This window comes from Mobula hypostoma, chromosome 10 (genome assembly GCF_963921235.1).
Source record: "Mobula hypostoma chromosome 10, sMobHyp1.1, whole genome shotgun sequence".
In the NCBI taxonomy this organism is placed as follows: domain Eukaryota; kingdom Metazoa; phylum Chordata; class Chondrichthyes; order Myliobatiformes; family Myliobatidae; genus Mobula; species Mobula hypostoma.
The window spans coordinates 30,353,421-30,379,400 of NC_086106.1; the positions used below are offsets into that span (position 1 = coordinate 30,353,421).

The window sequence follows — 25,980 nt, forward strand, 5'->3', positions numbered from 1 at the left end:
GCCCACCCATTCACAAACCAGTGCGAGCACGTTTCTGTGTACTCAGAGCTCACAAAGTCACCAACCAGTGCGCGCACAGTTCTGTGTACACATAGCCCACACAGTCACAAACCAGCACGCACGGTTCTGTGTACACAGAGCACACACAGTTACAGACCAGTGCGCGCACAGTTCCTGTAAACAAAGCACACACAGTCACAGACCTATACGCGCACAGCCCACTCTGTCACAAACCAGTGCGCGCACAGTTTTGTGTACACAGAGCCCACACAGTCACAAAGCAATGCGCGCATAGTTCTGTTTACACACAGTCACAAACCAGTGCGTGCACAGTTCTGTGCACACAGAGCCCACATATTCACAAACAAGTGCGCGCAGAGTTCCTGTACACAAAGCACACAGAGTCACAGACCAGTGCGCGCACAGTTTTGTGTACCCATAGCCCACACAGTCACAAACCAGCACGCACGGTTCTGTGTAAGCAGAGCACACACAGTTACAGACCAGTGCCCGCACAGTTCCTGTACACAAAGCACACACTGTCACAGACGTGTACGCGCACAGCCCATTCTGTCACAAACCAGTGTGCGCACAGTGTTGTGTACACAGAGCCCACACAGTCACAAAGCAATGCGCGCACAGTTCTGGGCACACAGACCACACAGTCACAAACCAGTGCGCACCCAGTTCTGTGTACACACAGTCCACACAGTCACAAACCAGTGCGCGCACGGTTCTGTGCACACAGTACACACAGTTAGGAACCGGTGCGCGCACGATTCTGTGTACACACAGCCCACATAGTCACAAACCGGTGCGCGCACGGTTCTGTGTACACACAGCCCACACTGTCCAAACCAGTGCGCACACAGTTCTGTGTACACACAGCCCACACAGTCACAAACCGGTTGGCGCACAGTTCTGTGTACACACAGACCACACAGCCACAATCCAGTGCGCACACGGTTCTGTGTACACAGACCACACACATTCACAAACCATTGCGCGCACAGTTCACCATACGCACAGCCCATATAGTCACAAACCAGTGCGCGCAGTTCTCTGTGCACAAAGCATACACAGTCACAAACCAGTGTGTGCACAGTTCTGTGGACACACAGCCCACATATTCACAAAGCAATGCGCGCACAGTTCTGTTTACACACAGTCACAAACCAGTGCGCGCACAGTTGTGTGTACACAGACCGCACAGTCACAAACCAGTGCGCTCACAGTTCTCATACGCACAGCCCACACGGTCACAAACCAGTGCGCGCACGGTTCTGTGTATACAGAGCCCACACAGTCACAAACCGCTGCGCGCACAGTTCTGTGTACACATAGCCCACACAGTCACAAACCAGCACGCACGGTTCTGTGTACACAGAGCACACACAGTTACAGACCAGGGCGCGCACAGTTCCTGTACACAAAGCACACACAGTCACAAACCAGTGCGCGAACAGTTTTGTGTACACAGAGCCCACACAGTCACAAAGCAATGCGCGCACAGTTCTGTTTACACACAGTCAGAAACCAGTGCGCGCACAGTTGTGTGTACACAGACCGCACAGTCACAAACCAGTGCGCTCACAGCTCTCATTAGCACAGCCCACACGGTCACAAACCAGTGCGCGCATGGCTCTGTGTATACAGAGCCAACCCATTCACAAACCAGTGCGCGCACGGTTCTGTGTACTCAGAGCTCACAAAGTCACCAACCAGTGCGCGCACAGTTCTGTGTACATATAGCCCACACAGTCACAAACCAGCACGCACGGTTCTGTGTACACAGAGCACACACAGTTACAGACCAGTGCGCGCACAGTTCCTGTACACAAAGCACACACAGTCACAGACCTGTACGCGCACAGCCCATTCTGTCACAAACCAGTGCGCGCACAGTTTTGTGTACACAGAGCTCACACAGTCACAAAGCAATGCGCGCACAGTTCTGTTTACACACAGTCACAAACCAGTGCGCGCACAGTTGTGTGTACACAGACTGCACAGTCACAAACCAGTGCGCTCACAGCTCTCATACGCACAGCCCACACGGTCACAAACCAGTGCGCGCATGGCTCTGTGTATACAGAGCCAATCCATTCACAAACCAGTGCGCACACGGTTCTGTGTACTCAGAGCTCACAAAGTCACCAACCAGTGCGCGCACAGTTCTGTGTACACATAGCCCACACAGTCACAAACCAGCACGCACGGTTCTGTGTACACAGAGCACACACAGTTACAGACCAGGGCGCGCACAGTTCCTGTACACAAAGCACACACAGTCACAGACCTGTACGCGCACAGCCCATTCAGTCACAAACCAGTGCGCGCACAGTTTTGTGTACACAGAGCCCACACAGTCACAAAGCAATGCGCGCACAGTTCTGTTTACACACAGTCACAAACCAGTGCGCGCACAGTTGTGGGTACACGGACCGCACAGTCACAAACCAGTGCGCTCACAGCTCTCATACGCACAGCCCACACAGTCACAAACCAGTGCGCGCATGGCTCTGTGTATACAGAGCCAACCCATATACAAACCAGTGCGCGCACGGGTCTGTGTACTCAGAGCTCACAAAGTCACCAACCAGTGCGCGCACAGTTCTGTGTACACAGAGCCCACACAGTCACAAAGCAAAGCGCGCACATTTCTGTTTACACACAGTCACAAACCAGTGCGCGCACAGTTCTGTGTACACACAGTCCACACAGTCACAAACCAGTGTGTGCACAATTCTGTGGATACACAGCCCACACAGTCACAAACCAGCACGCACGGTTCTGTGTAAGCAGAGCACACACAGTTACAGACCAGTGCCCGCACAGTTCCTGTACACAAAGCACACACAGTCACAGACATGTACGCGCACAGCCCATTCTGTCACAAACCAGTGTGCGCACAGTGTTGTTTACACAGAGCCCACACAGTCAAAAAGCAATGCGCGCACAGTTCTGTGCACACAGACCACACAGTCACAAACCAGTGCGCACCCAGTTCTGTGTACACACAGTCCACACAGTCACAAACCAGTGCGCGCACGGTTCTGTGCACACAGTACACACAGTTAGGAACCGGTGCGCGCACGATTCTGTGTACACACAGCCCACATAGTCACAAACCGGTGCGCGCACGGTTCTGTGTACACACAGCCCACACTGTCCAAACCAGTGCGCACACAGTTCTGTGTACACACAGCCCACACAGTCACAAACCAGCACGCACGATTCTGTGTACACACAGCCCACACAGTCACAAACCAGTGCGCGCACAGTTGTGGGTACACGGACCGCACAGTCACAAACCAGTGCGCTCACAGCTCTCATACGCACAGCCCACACAGTCACAAACCAGTGCGCGCATGGCTCTGTGTATACAGAGCCAACCCATTCACAAACCAGTGCGCGCACGGTTCTGTGTACTCAGAGCTCACAAAGTCACCAACCAGTGCGCGCACAGTTCTGTGTACATATAGCCCACACAGTCACAAACCAGCACGCACGGTTCTGTGTACACAGACCACACACATTCACAAACCATTGCGCGCACAGTTCACCATACGCACAGCCCATATAGTCACAAACCAGTGCGCGCAGTTCTCTGTGCACAAAGCATACACAGTCACAAACCAGTGTGTGCACAGTTCTGTGGACACACAGCCCACATATTCACAAAGCAGCACGCACGGTTCTGTGTATACAGAGCCCACACAGTCACAAACCGCTGCGCGCACAGTTCTGTGTACACATAGCCCACACAGTCACAAACCAGCACGCACGGTTCTGTGTACACAGAGCCCACACAGTTACAGACCAGGGCGCGCACAGTTCCTGTACACAAAGCACACACAGTCACAAACCAGTGCGCGAACAGTTTTGTGTACACAGAGCCCACACAGTCACAAAGCAATGCGCGCACAGTTCTGTTTACACACAGTCAGAAACCAGTGCGCGCACAGTTGTGTGTACACAGACCGCACACACAAACCAATGCGCTCACAGCTCTCATTAGCACAGCCCACACGGTCACAAACCAGTGCGCACATGGCTCTGTGTATACAGAGCCAACCCATTCACAAACCAGTGCGCGCACGGTTCTGTGTACTCAGAGCTCACAAAGTCACCAACCAGTGCGCGCACAGTTCTGTGTACATATAGCCCACACAGTCACAAACCAGCACGCACGGTTCTGTGTACACAGAGCACACACAGTTACAGACCAGTGCGCGCACAGTTCCTGTACACAAAGCACACACAGTCACAGACCTGTACGCGCACAGCCCATTCTGTCACAAACCAGTGCGCGCACAGTTTTGTGTACACAGAGCTCACACAGTCACAAAGCAATGCGCGCACAGTTCTGTTTACACACAGTCACAAACCAGTGATCGCACAGTTGTGTGTACACAGACTGCACAGTCACAAACCAGTGCGCTCACAGCTCTCATACGCACAGCCCACACGGTCACAAACCAGTGCGCGCACGGTTCTGTGTACTCAGAGCTCACAAAGTCACCAACCAGTGCGCGCACAGTTCTGTGTACACATAGCCCACACAGTCACAAACCAGCACGCACGGTTCTGTGTACACAGAGCACACACAGTTACAGACCAGGGCGCGCACAGTTCCTGTACACAAAGCACACACAGTCACAGACCTGTACGCGCACAGCCCATTCAGTCACATACCAGTGCGCGCACAGTTTTGTGTACACAGAGCCCACACAGTCACAAAGCAATGCACGCACAGTTCTGTTTACACACAGTCACAAACCAGTGCGCGCACAGTTGTGGGTACACGGACCGCACAGTCACAAACCAGTGCGCTCACAGCTCTCATACGCACAGCCCACACAGTCACAAACTAGTGCGCGCATGGCTCTGTGTATACAGAGCCAACCCATATACAAACCAGTGCGCGCACGGGTCTGTGTACTCAGAGCTCACAAAGTCACCAACCAGTGCGCGCACAGTTCTGTGTACACAGAGCCCACACAGTCACAAAGCAATGCGCGCACATTTCTGTTTACACACAGTCACAAACCAGTGCGCGCACAGTTCTGTGTACACACAGCCCACACAGTAACAAACCAGTGCGCGCACAGTTCTGTGTACTCAGAGCATACACAGTTACAGACCAGTGCGCGCCAGTTCCGTGTACGCACAGCCCACGCAGTCACAAACCAGTGCGCGCACAATTGTGTGTGCACACAGCCCACACGGTCACAAACCAGTGCGCGCACGGTTCTGTGTATACAGAGCCCACACAGTCACAAACCGCTGCGCGCACAGTTCTGTGTACACATAGCCCACACAGTCACAAACCAGCACGCACGGTTCTGTGTACACAGAGCACACACAGTTACAGACCAGGGCGCGCACAGTTCCTTTACACAAAGCACACACAGTCACAAACCAGTGCGCGAACAGTTTTGTGTACACAGAGCCCACACAGTCACAAAGCAATGCGCGCAGAGTTCTGTTTACACACAGTCACAAACCAGTGCGCGCACAGTTGTGTGTACACAGACCGCACAGTCACAAACCAGTGCGCTCACAGCTCTCATACGCACAGCCCACACGGTCACAAACCAGTGCGCGCATGGCTCTGTGTATACAGAGCCAACCCATTCACAAACCAGTGCGCGCACGGTTCTGTGTACTCAGAGCTCACAAAGTCACCAACCAGTGCGCGCACAGTTCTGTGTACATATAGCCCACACAGTCACAAATCAGCACGCACGGTTCTGTGTACACAGAGCACACACAGTTACAGACCAGTGCGCGCACCGTTCCTGTACACAAAGCACACACAGTCACAGACCTGTACGCGCACAGCCCATTCTGTCACAAACCAGTGCGCGCACAGTTTTGTGTACACAGAGCTCACACAGTCACAAAGCAATGCGCGCACAGTTCTGTTTACACACAGTCACAAACCAGTGCGCGCACAGTTGTGTGTACACAGACTTCACAGTCACAAACCAGTGCGCTCACAGCTCTCATACGCACAGCCCACACGGTCACAAACCAGTGCGCGCATGGCTCTGTGTATACAGAGCCAACCCATTCACAAACCAGTGCGCGCACGGTTCTGTGTACTCAGAGCTCACAAAGTCACCAACCAGTGCGCGCACAGTCCTGTGTACACATAGCCCACACAGTCACAAACCAGCACGCACGGTTCTGTGTACACAGAGCACACACAGTTACAGACCAGGGCGCGCACAGTTCCTGTACACAAAGCACACACAGTCACAGACCTGTACGCGCACAGCCCATTCAGTCACAAACCAGTGCGCGCACAGTTTTGTGTACACAGAGCCCACACAGTCACAAAGCAATGCACGCACAGTTCTGTTTACACACAGTCACAAACCAGTGCGCGCACAGTTGTGGGTACACGGACCGCACAGTCACAAACCAGTGCGCTCACAGCTCTCATACGCACAGCCCACACAGTCACAAACTAGTGCGCGCATGGCTCTGTGTATACAGAGCCAACCCATATACAAACCAGTGCGCGCACGGGTCTGTGTACTCAGAGCTCACAAAGTCACCAACCAGTGCGCGCACAGTTCTGTGTACACAGAGCCCACACAGTCACAAAGCAATGCGCGCACATTTCTGTTTACACACAGTCACAAACCAGTGCGCGCACAGTTCTGTGTACACACAGCCCACACAGTCACAAACCAGTGCGCGCACAGTTCTGTGTACTCAGAGCATACACAGTTACAGACCAGTGCGCGCCAGTTCCGTGTACGCACAGCCCACGCAGTCACAAACCAGTGCGCGCACAATTGTGTGTGCACACAGACCACACAGTCACAAACCAGTGCGCGCACAATTGTGTGTGCACACAGACCACACAGTCACAAACCAGTGCGCGCACAGTTGTGTGTACACAGACCGCACAGTCACAATCCAGTGCGCTCACAGCTCTCATACGCACAGCCCACACGGTCACAAACCAGTGCGCGCATGGCTCTGTGTATACAAAGCCAACCCATTCACAAACCAGTGCGCGCACGGTTCTGTGTACTCAGAGCTCACAAAGTCACCAACCAGTGCGCGCACAGTTCTGTGTACACATAGCCCACACAGTCACAAACCAGCACGCACGGTTCTGTGTACACAGAGCACACACAGTTACAGACCAGGGCGCGCACAGTTCCTGTACACAAAGCACACACAGTCACAGACCTGTACCCGCACAGCCCATTCAGTCACAAACCAGTGCGCGCACAGTTTTGGGTACACAGAGCCCACACAGTCACAAAGCAATGCACGCACATTTCTGTTTACACACAGTCACAAACCAGTGCGTGCACAGTTCTGTGCACACAGACCACACAGTCACAAACCAGTGTGTGCACAATTCTGTGGACGCACAGCCCACACAGTCACAAACCGGTGCGCGCACAGTTCTGTGTACTCAGAGCATACACAGTTACAGACCAGTGCGCGCCAGTTCCGTGTACGCACAGCCCACGCAGTCACAAACCATTGCGCGCACAATTGTGTGTGCACACAGACCACACAGTCACAAACCAGTGCGCGCACAATTGTGTGTGCACAGAGACCACACAGTCACAAACCAGTGCGCGCACGGTTCTGTGTACACAGTACGCACAGTTACGAACCGGTGCGCGCACGATTCTGTGTACACACAGCCCACACAGTCACAAACCGGTGCACGCACGGTTCTGTGTACACACAGCCCACACTGTCACAAACGAGTGCGCACACAGTTCTGTGTACACACAGTCCACCCAGTCACAAACCGGTGGGCGCACAGTTCTGTGTACACAGAGCACACACAGTAATAAACCAGTGCGCGCACAGTTCTGTGTACACACAGACCATACAGCCACAATCCAGTGCGCACACGGTTCTGTGTACCCAGACGCAACACAGTCACAAACTGGTGCGCACACGGTTCTGTGTACACAGACCACACATTCACAAACCAGTGCACGCACAGTTCACTGTACGCACAGCCCATATAGTCACAAACCAGTGCGCGCAGTTCTCTGTACACAAAGCACACACAGTGACAAACCAGTGTGTGCACAGTTCTGTGGGCACACAGCCCACCCATTCACAAACCAGTGCGCGCCAGTTCTGTGTACGCACAGCCCACACAGTCACAAACCAGTGCGCGCACGGTTCTGCGTACACAGATGCAACACAGTCACAAACCAATGCGCGCACAGTTCTGTGTACACAGACCACGCAGTCACAAACCAGTGCGCGCACGGTTCTGTGTACTCACAGCCCACACAGTCACAAAACAGTGCGCGCACGGTACTGTGTACACGCAGCCCGCACAGTCACACACCGATGAGCGCACGGTTCTGTGTACATACAGCCCACAAAGTCACAGACCTGTGCGCGCACAGTTTTGTGTACGCAGAGCCCACACAGTCACAAAGCAATGCGCGCACAGTTCTGTGTACACAGAGCACACACAGTCACAAACAACTGCGCGAACAGTTCTGTGCACATAGACCACACATATTCACAAACCAGTGCGCGCACAGTTCACGGTAAACACAGCAGATATAGTCACAAACCAGTGCGCGCAGTTCTCTGTACAGAAAGCACACACAGTCACCAACCAGTGCGCGCACAGTTCTGTGTACACATAGCCCACACAGTCACAAACCAGCACGCATGGTTCTGTGTACGCACAGCCCTCACAGTCACAAACCAGTGCGCGCAAAATTCTCTGTACACAGAGCACACACAGTCACAAAACAGTGCGCGCACGGTTCTGTGTTAACACAGTACACACAGTTACGAACCGGTGCGCGCACGATTCTGTGTACACACAGCCCACACAGTCACAAAACGGTCCGCGCACGTTTCTGTGTACACACAACCCACACTGTCACGAACCAGTGCGCACACAGTTCTCGGTACACAGAGCACACACAGTCACAAACCAGTGAGCGCACTGTTCTGTGTAGACAGAGCACACACAGTCACAAACCAATGCGCGCACAGTTCTGTGTGTACACAGACCAGACAGTCACAGACCAGTGCGCGCACGGTTCTGTGTACACAGAGGCAACACAGTCACAAACCAGTGCGCGCAGTTCTCTGTACACAAAGCACACACGGTCACAAACCAGTGTGTGCACAGTTCTGTGGACACACAGCCCACTCATTCACAAACCAGTGCACGCACAGTTCTGTGTAAACACAGCCGACACAGTCACAAACCAGTGCGCGCACAGTTTTGTGTACACAGACCCACAGAGTCACAAAACAATGCGCGCACAGTTCTGTTTACACACAGTCACAAAATAGTGCGTGCACAGTTCTGTGTACACAAGCACACACAGTTACAGATCAATGCGCGCACAGTTCTGTGTACACAGCCCACACAGTCACAAACCCGTGCGCGCACGGTTCTGTGTACACAGAGGCAACACAGTCACAAACCGTTACGCGCACGGTTCTATGTACACGCAGCCGAAACAGTCACAAACCAGTGCACGCACGGTTCTGTGTACACACAGCCCACACAGTCACAAACCAGTGCGGGGTAAGGGGCGTCCAAGTGATGAGGGTGCGGGTTGTCCCAGAGACCAGGAAATGAAGTGGGGGGAAGAAGCGAGTCAGACTGTGAGGGAAGGGAATAAAGGAGTTTTCTCGTAGATGGGGAGGAAGAATGGGAATGGGAAATCCACGTGTTGTGGGGTGTTGCGGGCGGGGAGTCCCGGACGTGGGGAAAAGTGGGACGGGTGTATCAGAGACAGGGTGGAGAGGGGAGGCTTCCCAGAGACGGGAGTGGGAAGGAAAGGGAGACGGGGTTTGCGGGGAAGGAGCACATCGGAGACGAGGAGGGAGGAGGTGGGATGTGGGGAAGGACGCAACAGAGTTGGGGAGGGTGGGAGAGAGGTGGCGCCATAGAAATAACTAGAGGGAGGAACACCGCAGTGACGTGGGGGTGGTGGTAGTGGGTTTAGGGTCTTTCCAGGGACGGGAGGTGGAGTGGGGTAGACGGCGATTCGGAAACGGGAGGGGGGTGAAGGAAGCAGAGGACGACAAGAGACGAGTATAAGGTTCCGGGGCGACCCAGTCGGCGGGAGGGGTGGGGAAGTGAATGACACAGAGATACAGGAGGCACGCAGTGACGCTGGGCAGGGAGCGGGAGGGGGGCGACCTGGGGGGGGGTGGTCGGGGGGGGGGGGAAGTGAGTGACCAAGAGACGCAACATAGAGGCAAAGAGTGGTGACCCCCAGATGCAGGAGAGAAAAAACAGCAGAGAAGTGAGGAGGTGGGACGAGGGCAACACAAAGATAGGTGAGCGGGGTAACTCGGAGATATAGGGCAAGGAGCCTTTCGAAGAAGGGGTAGGATGGGCGTAGGCGCTCTAGAGGGTGGGGGTGTATGAAGGAAGCGGCGAAGTGTGGTGGGGAAGGAAGTGACCGATGGGATGGGGTGGTGCTGAGGGGTCAGTGACGGAGAATGGGCAAACCAGAGACAGAGCTGAGGGGGTGAGGGGGCGATCCAGAGACGGGGGGTGGAGGGGAGACAAGGATAACTCATAGTAGGTGGGTGGGTTTACCCAGAGAAGCGGGATTAAGGGGCAACCCAGAGATATGGAGGGAGTAGAGGACGGCCGAGAGTGGGATGAGTGGGGAAGTGCGAGTCGATGAATCGGGCAAGGGAGTGATTCAAAGGCACGGGGGGTGGGGGAATGGCGGAGAGAACTAGAGACGGGGCAGGAAGGGGGCAATCAAGGGGCGGTCAGAAGTGGGATGAGTGAGGAAGTGCGAGTCGATGGATTCACGGAGAAGGGAGTGATTCAAAAGCACGGGGTGGTGGGGTGGCGGAGAGAACTAGAGACGGGGCAGGAAGGGGGCAATCAAGGGGCGGTCAGAAGTGAGAAGCGGTCGTCCCTGATTTGAGGGGGTGGACGGAGAAGGGTCGTCCCTGAAGTGATGGGAGGAGAGGGAGAGTGGGACGTTCCGTTGATGGGATTGAGGAAGGGGGTCGACCGAGAGGCAGGTGGGGAGGTAGGGAGAGACATTTAGACCTCACAAGATAGGAACAGGATTGCGCCCTTCAGCCCATCGAGTCTGTTCGCTATTTCATCATGGAAGATCCATTTCACCCGTCAACCTATCCTCCTGCCTTCTCTCTGACTAATCAAGAATCTATCAACCTTTGTTTTGAATTCACCAAATGACAGTCTCCACAGCCGCCTGTGGTAACGAGTTCCTCAGATCCACCACCCTTAGGCTAAAGAACTTCCGCCTCATCTCTGTTCTAAATGGACGCCCCTCTATTGTGAGGCTGTGGTCTCTGGGTCTACCCTACTCTATAGAAAGCATCTTCTTCACAACCACCCGATCTAGGCCTGTCAACCTTTGACTGGTTTCAAAGAGATTCCAGACACCTCCCACTCCCACCGGCCCATTTCTTCTAAAATTTAGAGTGTACGGGCCCAGAACCATCAAACGGCGCTCCTTTCCGGAATCATTCTCCGGAACCCTCTTCACTGTCAGCACAACCTTCCTTGGGTAAGGGGGACGACAGGCGGTAGGGAAAGTGGCAGAGACGAGGGGAGTGGGCGAGTGGCATCCCAGAGACTCCGTCCAGGAGTAGAGTGGGAAGAAGGAGGGGAGGGAGCGTCAGAGACAGGGAAGAGGCGGTGGGGGTGGGTGGAAAGGAGCGAACCAGAGACCGGGGAATGAAGGCGTTTGGTAGTGACACAGACACGGGGTATAGGGTAGCGGACGACCCGGAGCCGGTGAGACAGAAGGGTTTGGGGAACCATCCAGGGACAGGAGGAGAGGGGTATAGGAGCAAGACAGGGGTGGGACGAGCTAGTCTTGAGGGAGTCCCAGAGACCAGGTGCGGAGAAGGGGGTAAGGCCTGGGTGTGGAGGGAAGTGGTGGTTGACATCCCAGCGTTGGGGAGGTGGAAAGATTGTGACCAGAGACGGGGAAAAGGAACAAAGGGGGACACAGAGCTGTGGGGGAGAGGAAATGTGGCAACTCACGGACGGTGAGAGGGGGAACTTTGCAATTTAAGAGAGCAGGGCAGGGGGTAACCTAGAGACGGGGTTAAAGGAGCTAGTGACCAGACAATGGGGTGACGGAAAGGAGCGGCTCAGAGTCTGGACAGAGAAAGGGTGCGTCTCAGAGAGGGGCAGAGGGTTGGGGTGAGCTCGAGACTGGAGGAGGGGGGCAGGGAGCGACAGAAACTGTGAAAAGAGGTGTGGTGTCCCAGAGATGGAAAGGAGCGGAGGGGAGGAGGGGCATGAACCAAAGATGGGGTAGGGGTTAATCGAGGGACAGAGTGGTGAAGAGTGAAGGGGTTGGTCCTGAGATTGGGGGAGGGAGGAGGGGTCGAGCCACTGATGGAGTGGATGAGAGTGGCGACCCAGAGATGCGGGGTGGGGTGGTGAGCAATAGGCGAGAGTAGGGCGGAAGGGGACGAACCAGAGACTAGGGGGCAGCGTTGAGAGTTGAGGGGCCAACTGGGGCCATGCAGAGTTGGGTGAAAGATGGAGAAAAGGGAAGATGGAGGAAGAGGGCGACCCAGAGAAAGGGATCCAGAGACGGATGTGGCAAGAGAGAAGAAGGAGTGAGGGGTGACCCAGAGAAAGAGGAGATAGGAATGGAAGAGGGGGGGGCGACACAGGGAAAGTTGGGGAAAGGGTAACACGGAACCGGGTGTTGTGGTGGGATGAGGGCAATTCACAGACAGACAGGGGGCCGAGTGGGCGTTCAAGAGACCAAGCTGAGTCAGGAATGGGGATTCCTTTAGACGGGGCGGACTAGAGATGGGTGTTGAGGGTGGAGGGATACACACCACTGCAGAGCTGTAGGGGCAAAGGGGAAAACAAGGAGCGACATGTAGATGGGGCTGAGTAGGGTGGGGTGTGGTGCGGGGAAAGAGGGCGACCTAGAGAGTGGGGAATGGGGAAGAGGTGATCGAGATGCGGTAAGTGTGGGGGGGGGGAGGTGGTACACAGAATTGGGACTGAGGATGGAGAGGCAGGGCTAAGCAGGCAAGGGAGAGACCAGAGAGAGGGTGATACAGTCCGGGGAGGGGGAGCTGGAGTAACCCAGAGACGGGGGCGAGGGGGTGACATTGAAACAAGGTGGGAGGAAGAGACAGAGGGACAGACAGGGGGAATGGGAAACCCAGACCTGCATGGATGAGGGAAGGAGAAAGTATGGGCGGAGGGGGGGAAGGTGAAAGAGGTATTGCAGAGATGGGCGGAGCGTGCAAGGTGGCGACCCATTTGCAAAGGAAGAGGTGAGTTTAAAGGGAGGAGGGAGAAAGGGCGTCCCATAGATGGCGGTGGGGGCAATAGGGGGCAATCAAGAGACAGGCGCAATGGAAAGGGAAACCCAAAAATGGAATGGGGGAGTGACCCAGAGAGGTTGGGAAGGGGCAGCGCCAGTGGGGGGAGGGGCGTCGGAGAGGCGGTAGTAGCCGGAAGTGGCAAAAGAGATATGGGAGGAAGAGCTGACCCAGGAATGAGGGGAAAGGGTGGGGGTAAGGGGGAAAGAAGCCGATCTGGAGAAGGAGAGGTAGGATGGGGAGATAAAGACAAGGTGAGAAGGGCAGTGGGAAGGAAGGAAGCGGGGTCTATCTGGAGAGGGGCAACACAGAAACAGGGGTTGAGGTTCAAGAGTTTAATGTGAATTTTATTGTCAAGGTACGTGTACAGAATGTCATAGGATATCGCCCAGAAATTCATTTACTTGCGAGCGTTCACAGTAAGTACAAAGGAACACAACAGCACATAACAAAAGACTGCTTGTAACAAGGACGGACAAACAGCCAGTGTGCAAAATTGTGCAAACGCAAAAAGAAAAACAAAAGAATAATAAATAAATAATATTGACAACATGAGTTGTAAAGTTCTTGAAAGACAGTCCCGAGTTTGTGGGATCAGTCCAGTGCAAGGTGAGTGAAGTTATCTTCTCTGATTTCAGGAGCCTAATGCTAATACTTGTTATTGAACCTGTGGGACCTTAGGTGGGAAGGGGCGACCCCCAGATAGGTTTGAGGTTTGGGGGGGGTGCAGAAGGAAGTGGCCAATAGACTGCTGAGAGGAAGGAGTGTGGGGTACTGGACTCGGGGCAGGAGTACTGGACTCGAGGCAGGAAGGTGGGCTTGGAGACGGGTACTGAGGCTGGAGGGTCAACCCAGAGATACGGAGCTGAAGGAGAATGTGGATATGCAGAGACAGGTGGGGTGGATGAAGAGGGAGGGAGGACCTAGAGACAGGGAGACGGGAAAGAGTGACGACCCAGAGACGTGGGGCTGTGGGGGAAGAGAATGACCCAGAGACGGGAGAAGGGGTGCTAGGGTACGGGGGAACGGGAGTGACCCAGAGCCTGGGGGTAAGAGGGCAAACTAGAGACAAGGAAAAGGGGAATAAAGGAAGATATAAGGGTTTGGGCCAGAGACAGTGAGGCGGGGGGGGGGGAGGGGTGTGACACAAAGACAGTGGGGGGGGGGTGGAGACAAGGGTGACCCGGGGATGGAGGGGTGGTGTTGACCTAAAGGCGGAGAAACAGGATGAATGGGAGGGAGGCAGAAGAGGGTGAATCAAGAGATTGGAATAGGGGCCTGACCCAGAGTGTAAGGGGGCACCCTTAGGTGGGAGGGGTAACGTACTGAGGCAGAAGAGGGGGCAAATGAACAGTGATAGACCCAAAAGGGGAGTGGAGGGAGAGGGGTGATGGGGGAGGGGTGTGGACGGGGGAATGGAAGCTGGACGGTGAAGGGAGGGAATCAGAGATGGAGGGAAAACTCAAAGACGAGAGGAGGAGAGAAAAGGGGGCGACTCAGAGATGAGCAGGGCGGGTGAATGCGCAGACCCTCAGACAGATGGGAGGATGGCGTCTGGGGCGAGGCAGACAGAGGTGGCAGGGCAGAAGTGGGCGAAGAGGGATGACTCAGAAATGAGGCGAACGGGGAGGTACACAGACACGGTGCAGACGTGCTGATCGGAGGCGTTTGGAAAGTGAAGCGGGGGGGGGGGGTGCCTGGGGTTTCAACGGATGAAGTGCAGGGTCTCAGTGTGGAACAGGTTTCACTGGAAACCCACTCAGATCCTGCGACTTCATTCATCGTTCTGCCTTCCTGGTTCCAGTTCCCTCCTCGTCACAATGCGTCTCCCAACCGCACACCCCTCCCCCTCCATTCACAGCAACCTTTCATGATCTTGCTCTAGTTTCCGGCCCCTAATGTTTCCCCACTCCGACCTCAGGGCTGCAGGCGACAGACACTCGACCTGTCGCTGTAAAGAGGCGGCGTCTCAAGAAGAGAGAATATATCAGCAACGACGCCACCCTCCAGCACGTCCCCTCCATCCTCAGATTTCTGAATGGTCGATGGATCTCACTATTCTTCTTTTGCACGATTTAGTTATTGAGATTGCCGATAATGTTGAAAAGAGCTGTAAACAAAGAGGTAGATTCCCCAATGCATCCCCCCACTCCCCAGCCGTGATGATTACAGGACGGGGAATATCCGAGATCAGTCCTTCAGTCTGCAAGGAGACATGCAGGGAAATCAGGGCAGTTGCTATGACAGCTGCAGCATGGCATGGGTTAAGTGAGACCGCAGCTAAACTGAGCAAGGTGCTTGGACGAAATGCTCGCTTTGTACAGCACGGACACCAGGGACACGACCAGACCAAAACATGATAAAGGAAATGAAGGAGTGAGAAGTACACACTTCCCATCCGACAATAACTCTAACTAAAACTAAGATATAATTGCCCTTTTTTAACCGGATTGAATGCAAATAAAGGAGTAAATATCATGTCCTAGTGTTGGTTATTAACAGCTGTAAGAACGTATCATGATTGGGATTCGATGTATGCAAATAAGGGATTAGAAGCTTCACAAGATTTCAGTTGGTCAATATCGATATAAAAGTGACAACTCTGAGCTGAAGTTTCGGAACAGTTCTGTGATGGGAACTGGACTGTTGTCCTGGTACACAAGTAAATAAAGTTCGAAGGAAGAGCGGCCGCAAGTTGTCAGAGACCAGGTGATCGGTGAGGTCACTTCACCCAGAGCGGTGACCGTTCGGAACCCGTCACTACAGGGACAGACTGAGGGGAGCGGCAGGGATGGATTGAAGGGGGAGCTGAGTGAACAGAGAGAGACAAAAGAACATCAGTACAGGGTGGTGGGACAGGAACGCCAGCAGGGACCAGAGGGGCGGAATGGCCTCTCTACTGTAAATTGAGTATGCTGCAAAATCATCAAGAGCCTTTAATAGAAGAATTAAAATAGCTCTGATGTATTTATCACGGAACCACAATATTAAACTCCGGTCCAATTAAAGGCTAATGTCATCAGAACAAACCACTTCCGAGCCCAGTGACCACGGTTCAGTCCCGGGTGTGATGAACAGCAGCAATAACTGCAGAATCTGACACCAACACTCACTTTCGAACTTGAAACTGGATTCAGTAAACCCAATGGTTAGAGATTCAACATGGATTATTCAAGCTGCCTCCCCTGTGTGAATTTGCTGGTGTTTCTGTCGGTGGGTGTGGGGGGAAACCAGGTAAACCTCTTTGCTGAAACAGGACAGGTGTACTGTCTCTCAGTGTGGAACTCCCTATTGCCTTACAAGGTGAGATAACTGAATGAATCCCTTCGCACACAAGCAGCAGGTGAACGGTCTCTCCCGCGTGTGAACTGACTGGTGTGTCTTCAGGTGGAATGAATCTTCGGTTGTGGCGAGATCTAGGCCTCGGCCGCGGGGTCGCCTCGGACACAGGTCTGGAGTGAGAGCAGGGGCCTCTGCTTTTTTTCCCCCCTGAAATCCTAACTCTATGTGCTACGTTCTGTGGGTAATGTGTTTTGCATTTGGCTATATTCATGTATAGTTGAATGATAAGCTGTTTATCCCATCCCACACATAAGGCAATGGAACAGCCTTTCTGCAGTGTGAACTCACTGATGGGTCTGCAGGCTGGATGAACGACTGAATCCCATCCCACACTCAGAACAGGTAAATTATTATTTTTTTTCTTCGTGCTGTGTGCGTTCTGATGTCTCGAAAGGTCAGACGATGCAGCAAATCAATCCCTTCCATACTTCAAGCAGTGAGCGTCTGATCTCTCACGAAGATCTGCTGATCGATTCTGGGGTTTCAATGAGAAGTTAAAACAAAGAGTATCATTTCAACCACAAAGCTGGGATGTGATATGCATTTATTTCCTAACGATCCATAACTTATATACAGTACTACAAAGGAAATATCTGGTCACTCCTTCAATACCTCGAATAGCTGTGTCCTAAACACCTCCTCCCCCCTTACCCCCTGTATACCCATGACTGTGTCACCACCCACAGCTCCAATCTGCTAATTAAATTTGCCGACGACACTACACTGATTTGCCTAATCTCAAATAATAATGAGGCAGCCTACCGAGAAGAAGTTATCGCCTGACACAGTGGTGTCAAGAAAACAACCTCAATGTCACAAAAACAAAGGAGCTGGTTGTGGACTACAGGAGAAATGGAGACAGGCTAACCCCTATTGACCTCAATGGATCTGGGGTTGAGAGGGTAAACAACTTTAAATTCCTCGGCATCCACAGCATTGAGGATCTCACGTGGTCTGTGCATATCAGCTGTGTGGCGAAAAGGGCACAACAGTGCCTTTTTCACCTCAGACGGTTGAGGAAGTTTGGTATGGGCTCCCAAATCCTAAGAACTTTCTACAGGGGCACAATTGAGAGCATCCTGACTGGCTGCATCAGTGCCTGGTATGGGAACTGTACCTGCCTTAATGCAGAGAGTGGTGCGGACAGCCCAGCACATCTTCCCATGAACTTCCCATGATTCAGGACGTTTACAAAGACAGGTGTGTACAAAGGGCCCGAAGGTTCATTAGGGACCTGAGTCACCCCAACCACAAACTGTTCCAGCTACTACCCTCTGAGAAACTGTACCACAGCATAAAACCCAGGACCAACAGGCTCCGGGACAGCTTCTTCCACCAGGCCATCAGACAGACTAATTCACACTGATACAATTGTATTTCCATGTTATATTGACTATCCTGTTGTACATACTATTTATTACAATTTACTATAAAATGCGCATTGCTCCCGAAGACAGACGTAAAGTAAAGATTTTTACTCATGTATATGAAGGATGTAAGTAATAAAGTCAATTCAATTTAGAATTTATTTTATTCCTACATCCATTCCACAACGTGAGGGAGTAAAAAAACTCTAATGGCTTGTAGAAAGAAGCTGTCCTGTAGCTTGTTGGTCCTGCTATTTGTGAGGATATCTCCAGGCTAGTTCCCCACTGCACTGAACACGTGTCCCAGATCTCCTTGCTACAATTTGTGTACTAACTACTTACATCAAGGGTTCCCAACCTGTTTTGCCATGGACCCCTACCATTAACTGAGGGGTCCATCAACCTCAGGGTGGGAACCCCTGATTTGATGCTGTCTAGTATCTCCAAAGACTGAAGAAATTCAAATGCTGCTGAACTAACGTTCACAACAGAATTGCTATGTTCTCGTGTCTGATATTGCCTTACTCAAATCAGTTGTCTTTTCTACCCCGACTAAAACGTCGATGGGTGAAGGACAGCATTTCAGATGAGAGTTTTAGCCTCTGGTGGGCTCTGACATCACACTGTTACAGTGAGTCTCCACACAAAATATCAAATTCTCATCTTCTCTCTCGTCATAGTTTAGGCATCTGGGCTCAGCATGAAATTCCCTGCCTGTCTACTGGTCTGTAACATAGTGGGTCAAGCAGTTGTCATTTGGCTCAGTGTATCTCTGTTCATTTCTGGAGTTAAGCAGTTCTGGGCTTTCTCACTGCCCTACCAGGAGCACATAGTATTTACGTGGCTGCTCTTGGAGCCTTTCTGATCACTGTGACCCCGAGGTAATTGACAATGGTGAACTCAGTCATGGTAATGCCAAGGGAAGGTGATCAGACTTTCTCATTGGAGATTATTAAGCAGAGCAACTCTGTGGTCTGAATGCTACAGGTCACTGTTACCCAAGACAGATGTGTCTGTTATTATTGTACACTCAGACAGAATAGAGGAAACAATGGCCTCGCTTGGTAGTTGAGTCCAGAACCAGATAATGTTCAACAAAGACGATCTGCTAAAGAACTAAAAGTGACAAGATAAATGTATTTTTCCCATACAGCTCTAATTGACATGTTAATTCACTGCAGGTCAGACCCGGTTCTTTCTTTTAGTCCCCAGTCTCAACTATTCCTGTTATCTACTGAGGTACGGACATCAGCAGGGTCTGGATATTGGACCTGATCTCAGTGTTCCACTTCAATAGGTTGAAACTTGTCTGAAAGTTATGCAATAAATTCATCATATGAGATAAACTCGGATCTTTATTTCTGGTCCGAGACCCAAATCCTTAGATTTTGATAGCAAGGTATCAGCTGGAGACCCACTGCAGCCATTCCTTCCGCTTGCCATGCCACTCATGCCCTGCAGACTGGCGTGCAAAGCTGTGGTCAAGTCACAAACGTCTGCTCCTGTACCCACATTCCAACACAAGCCAAGCACTAGGCTGTTCGTCACAGTCCCAGTGATACACATGCGCCCCAGAAGCTGCGCGTCACTGTCCCAGTGATACACATGCGCCCCAGAAGCTGCGCGTCACTGTCCCAGTGATACACATGCGCCCCAGAAGCTGCGCGTCACTGTCCCAGTGATACACATGCGCCCCAGAAGCTGCGTGTCACAGTCCCAGTGATACACATGCGCCCCAGAAGCTGCGCGTCACTGTCCCAGTGATACACATGCGCCCCAGAAGCTGCGCGTCACAGTCTCAGTGATACACATACGCCCCAGAAGCTGCGCGTCACAGTCCCAGTGATACACATGCGCCCCAGAAGCTGCGCGTCACTGTCCCAGTGATACACATGCGCCCCAGAAGCTGCACGTCACTGTCCCAGTGATACACATGCGCCCCAGAAGCTGCACGTCACTGTCCCAGTGATACACAAGCGCCCCAGAAGCTGCACGTCACTGTCCCAGTGATACACATGCGCCCCAGAAGCTGCACGTCACTGTCCCAGTGATACACAAGCGCCCCAGAAGCTGCGCAGGCACTGTTACTTAGCAGCAGAAAATTCCCCAGGGCTTTCTGCAAATTGTGGGGCAGCACGATTTGGTAAAGGGGTGTTCGGAGCTCGGAGTAATTCTCCCTCATTCCAGATGACCCACCCCTACCCGCTGCCGATCATCCGGAGATCTTTGCCCATTGAGTGCATTGGCACCTTTTGGTACAACTTTGGACTCCTGGCACCTGCAAATTCCATTCACTGTCACAGCCAATTCTGATGCTCGGGGGTTTCTGGGTAAGAACAGTCCCATTGAAAGTGTTTACATGCACACCACCTCCTGCCAAATGCCAGTCAATATTTTTATAAGAACCCAGCGTGCAGTTTAACACAGCAAGTGCCCACATGGACATACTCAATATCAACAGTCAATGAAACCTTTTTCCTCTCAATCAGCCTCCAAATGTTGAAACTCTGTCATTCATTGCCACGACCAGCCCCACCCCCTCCCCACTCTGATTCCCTGTTCCTCATCTCATGCTCTTACCCCTACCACTGTGCACTGCCCCAAACCCTGCCCTGTGCTGACCCGGCTGCATTAAACATCCAGCTAATGGTTCCCCATTGTGCGTCAGACTTCAGAGGACTGTGGCAAATCGTAACAACCAGCTGTGGGAGTCGCCGGCCTGTGGAAGCAGTGAAAATGACCCGTAATGTTTTAAAGAGCAGGGAATATGGGGGTTAATAACCAATGTCGTTCTCCCTCAGCCCAGAGATTTGAGGGACGAAGAACATGTCAGACATAACTGCAGAGAGCTCATCTTCATCAGTCTGCAGAAAACTCAAGGGACACCTCTTCACTCACAAACTGGTGACTATCTCATGGTCATAGTCATAGCAGGGGAAATTGGTTTTCATTACAGTTGCACCATAAATAATTAAATAGTAATAAAACCATAAATAATTAAATAGAAATATGTAAATTATGCCAGGAAATAAGCCCAGGGCCAGCCTATTGGCTCAGGGTGTCTGACCCTCCAAGGGAGGAGTTGTAAAGTTTGATGGCCACAGGCAGGAATGACTTCCTATGACGCTCTGTGCTGCATCTCGGTGGAACGAGTCTCTGGCTGAATGTGCAAACTGGTGACTATCTCACCAGAGGGAAAGGGACAGGTGAACATCACGAATGGGTTTAGAAGGACAGTCGTGGAACAGAAACAAGGGCAGAGCCCAGATGGGTGAGTTCACTCCCTACTGTGCACCGGGTGTGGTGGAGATTCGCTGAGACAGAGTTTCAAATAGAACTGATTTATTTGTCAAAATCACAATGTTAAACTCCGGTAACAGTGAACAATAGCTGAAGAAACTCCTCCCTTGCCCAGTGACCACATCTGGGTGGGATGGGAAGCAGCAATCATTACAGTCTGACACAGTCACTTTTGATCGCCTCTGAATTCAGCAACCATGATGGTTCATTATCCAGCATCCTGCTCACCGAAACACTTTCTCCAGGTTGGACTCGCCAGTGCTTCACAAGATGGGAGAGCTGAGTGCATCCCTTCCCACATTCAGTGCAGATGAATGGGCTCTTCCCAGTGTGAACTTGCTGGTGTGTCTGCAGCTGAGATGAGTGAGTAAATCCCTTCCCACAGTCTGAGCAGGTGAACGGCATTGTCCAGGTGTGAACTAACTGGTGTGCCATTAGGTCTGTTGACCGAGTGAATCTCTTCCCACAGACTGAGCAGGTGAACGGCCTCTCCCCAGTGTGAACTGACTGGTGTGCCTGTAGGTGGGACGACCGAGTGAATCCCTTCCCACATTCAGAGCAAATGAATGGCCTCTCCCCAGTGTGAACTGACTGATGTGTCTGTAGGTGAGATGACCGAGTGAATTGTTTCCCACACTCTGAGCAGGTGAACGGCCTCTCCCCAGTGTGAACTCTCTGATGTACCTTCAGTTGAGATGACTGAGTAAATCCCTTCCCACAGTCTGAGCAGGTGAATGGCCTCTCCCCAGTGTGAACTGACTGGTGTGTCTGCAGGTGGGATGACTGAGTGAAACCCTTCCCACATTCAGTGCAGATGTACGGCCTCTCCCCAGTGTGAACTCGCTGGTGTGTCAACAGATCTGATGATCGAGTAAATCTCTTTCCACAAACGGAACAGATAAATGGTCTCTCCCCAGTGTGAACTCGCTGGTGTCTCTGCAGGTGAGATGGGTGGGTAAATGCCTTCCCACACTCTAAGCAGGTGAATGGCCTCTCCCCAGTGTGAACTCGCTGATGTATCTTCAGTTGAGATGACTGAGTGAATCCCTTCCCACAATCTGAGCAGGTGAATGGTCTCTCCCCAGTGTGAACTCGCTGGTGTGTCAGCAGATCAGATGACCGAGTGAATCCCTTCCCACAATCAGAGCAGACGTACGGCCTCTCACCAGTGTGAAATCGCACGTGTGTCAGCAGATCAGATGACCGAGTGAAGCTCTTCCCACAGACAGAACAGATAAATGGCCTCTCCCCAGTGTGAACTCGCAGGTGTGCCTGTAGGTGAGATGGGTGGGTAAATGCCTTCCCACAGTCTGAGCAGGAGAACGGTCTCTCTCCAGTGTGAACTCGCTGATGTCTCTGTAGGTGAGCTGCCTGAGTGAATCCCTTCCCACATTCAGAGCAGGTGAATGGTCTCTCCCCAGTGTGAACTAACTTGTGTGTCTGAAGGTAGGATGACCGGGTGAATCCCTTCCCACATTCAGAGCAAATGTACGGTCTCTCCCCAGTGTGAACTCGCTGGTGTCTCTGCAGTTCGGAAAAACGAATATATGCCCTCCCACAGTCTGAGCAGGTGAACGGCCTCTCCTCAGAGTGAACTCGCTGGTGTCTCATTGCCCAGGATGAATTCGTATATCCCTCCCACTCTCAGAGCAGCTGAATCGCCTCTCCACAATCTAAACTCACCGGTGTGTCGGTGAGTGGGCTGAGTGAGTGAATCCTTTCCCTCAGAGAGCTGACGAATGATATCTGCCTGCTGTCAGTTCTCTGGAGGTTTCACCAAGTCAGATGACAGACATAGTGAATTCCTTGCACAATCATTGCAGATGAAGAACTGATCTCTGGTGAGCAAATGCCGGGTGATCTCAGCACCCCAGTTCCAGTGGCTTTCACTGAATTAAAATGGAAAACTTCACATTAAGATAAATCACTTTTTCATCTCCGAGGATCGACAATGGAAGTTTTCTATTGCAAAGAAAATGTCTGCTCACTCCTTAAATGTCTGGTCAAGCAGAGCAGAACTGACGTGTTGTTGTGTTTGAGATTCCGGCACACAAATCCTTTGCTGTTTCCAACCTGTAAAAAGATTTACAAAAGATATCAGTGGGTGAAGGACAGCTTTTGAGATGAGGTAATTTCACTGTCCCTCTTAACCTTTGAGGAATTGCTTTGACCACTTAATTGCTTTTTAGGAGCCATTTTTTCACAGAAACAAAGGGTGCACACAACACAAGGAGCGAACAAGCGAGACGCGAGGCGAACAGCGAGTGCTGGAGAGAGACTCCTAGCATTTTTTTTTCAAATGCAGCATTTTCGATCTGCGGTTGGTCAAATCCGTGGATTCGGAATCTGCGGATATGGAGGGCCGACTGTACTCTGATCTCTCACCATTCTAGTGACTGATGGTGAAGAACTCATCGGTGTCAAAGCCAATGAATGTGAAGGGGAGGGCATTGGTCTTTCTCACTGGAGATGGTAAACACTTTTGTGATGTGAAAGCTGCAGGTCACTGGTTACCCAGGATAAAGGTGTTTGATGTCACTATGCAGCCAGAGAGGGGAATGGTGAAAAGGAAGTTTTCATGGGGATTGGCATGGATGGAAGATTGGCTGATTGACAGGAGGCAAAGATTGGGAATAAAGAGGGCCATTTCTGGTTGGCTGTCAGTGACTGGTGGTGATCTGCTGGGGTCAGTCTTAATGCTGCTTCTTTTCACGTTATATGTCAATGATTTGGATGAAGGAATTGATGGCTTTTTCTGCCATGTTTGCAGCTGAAACAAAGGTAGGTGGAGAGGGTCGGTAGTGTTCAGATAGCAGGGAGTCTGCAGAAAGACTTTGGGCAGATGGGCAAAGAAGTGGCAGATGGAATATATTGTCGGGAAGTGTAATGTTCGGCACTTTGTAGAAGGAATAAAGGGGTGGACCATTTTCTAAAACTGGAAGAACATATAAAAAAATCAGAGTTACAAGAGGACTTGAGAATCCTCGTGCAGGATTCCCAAAAGGTTCATTTGCAGGTTGAGCCAGTGGAGAGGAAGACAAATGTAAAACTAGCATCCATTTTGGGAGTACTGGAATATAAATCAAAAATATAAAATTTAGTGCCTTTATAAAGCATTGGTCAGAGCACCCAGAGTATTGTGAGTAGTTTTGGGTCCCTTGTCCAGGAAAAGATGTGCTGGCCTTGGAGAGTGCCAGAAGAGCTTCAGGAGAATCATTCCAGGAATGAAAGGGTTAGTATATGAGGATCATTTCATCACTCTGGGCCTGTACACGCTGACGTTCAGAAGAATGAGGGGGATCTCACTGAAACCTATCGAATATTAAACAATATTAAATATCTAGATAGCGTGGATGTGGAGAGGATGTTATCTATATGGAGGTAGTCTGGCACCAGAGGGTACAGACTCAAAATAGAGGGGCGTCCGTTTAGAACAGAGCTGAGTTTCTTCAGCCAGCGAGTAGTGAATGTGTGGGATCCATTGCCACAGATGGCTGTGGAGGCCAAATCACTGGGTACATTTAAAACAGAGGCTGATATGTTCTTGGTTAGTCAGGGCATCAAAGTTTACAGGGAGAAGGCAGGGGAATGGGGTTGAGGGCGATAATCAATTAGCCATGGTGGAATTTCCGAGCCCAGTGGCCTATGTCTAATGGTTTTGTGTTCTTAAGGGTAAAAAGACCCAGAACAACAGGCGGTAGAACAAAGGTGATTTTCTAAAGAACTAAAGCTGGCGTAACGATTCTCTCTTTTTGCTCTGCAGCAGCAACTCACATTTTCAGTGACTGAAACGGACTTCAGCTGCGATTAGCCCGGAACTCTATTTTTGTTCCGAGTTGGATTTATCTAGCCAGAGCTCGGCAGAGTCCGCTCCCATCCCCTCCACCAGCGCTTCCTGAGACTGGCGGGGAAAGCGCTGGAAGTGTCACGCGTGTCCGCGACACGTCAACAACGAGTTGCCGGTCTGTCACGGTCCCAGCAGCGCGCATGCGTCGCTGAAATGGCGCCAGCACCTTCGCTCATCAGGCCAAAATTCCCCGGGGCCCGGGTGCGGCGCATGGGGGTGAGGAAAGGGGAAACAACCGGGACTGTCCCGAGGTGCGGGGCCGCGGGGTGTCCACAGCTCGCAGCAATTGTCCCTTATTCGGGGTTGCGGGCCCCCTGATATAAGACACCGACCCAGAGACCAGCTCCTACCTGCCACCGATCAGTCAGACCCTTGTGTCCACCCGACGCATGCGCGATTTCCCGGAAAACCGGAAATCTTCACACCTGCGCATTTGATCTGTGGGTTACCACAGGCGAATTCTGACGCGCGGAGATCTCTGGGTAGACAAGGCACCATTCGAAGACGAGGAAAGCGCCGATTTCTCCCTGCTTCATACCTCAAAACCAGCCATTGTTTTTATGTGGAATACTCAGCAGCTACTTTAATGCAGCATGCTCACACAAACAATATATCAATATTCACAGACATTCCGTGTGTCAAAAGTCAAAGTCCAACCCACTTACAAATGCAGATATAAAACAAAAAGACCGTCTTTAGTCGCTGGAAATATAGAACATCATACACAAATTGCTGGAGGAACTCAGCAGGTCAGGCTGCATGTACGCGGAAGAATAAGCA

The 25,980-nt window shown here is 51.9% G+C and overlaps 1 protein-coding gene across 1 annotated transcript in view; it reads right to left on the reverse strand.

Moving 5' to 3' along the window:
* The window catches only part of LOC134352475 (uncharacterized), a 52,709-nt gene extending 27,115 nt beyond the window's left edge, over window positions 1-25,594 (reverse strand). Inside the window, exons 1-9 of the mRNA XM_063059753.1 lie at window positions 25,551-25,594; window positions 21,508-23,426; window positions 20,256-20,379; window positions 20,012-20,169; window positions 8,122-8,183; window positions 5,241-5,348; window positions 3,732-3,840; window positions 2,022-2,083; window positions 1,268-1,423 (exon numbers count right to left, since the gene is read on the reverse strand). Of these exons, the coding sequence (XP_062915823.1) occupies window positions 1,268-1,423; window positions 2,022-2,083; window positions 3,732-3,840; window positions 5,241-5,348; window positions 8,122-8,183; window positions 20,012-20,169; window positions 20,256-20,379; window positions 21,508-22,964 (2,236 nt within the window). The 5' untranslated portion in view covers window positions 22,965-23,426; window positions 25,551-25,594. The remainder of the gene's footprint in view (window positions 1-1,267; window positions 1,424-2,021; window positions 2,084-3,731; window positions 3,841-5,240; window positions 5,349-8,121; window positions 8,184-20,011; window positions 20,170-20,255; window positions 20,380-21,507; window positions 23,427-25,550) is intronic.
* Between the last annotated feature and the right edge of the window lie 386 nt (window positions 25,595-25,980).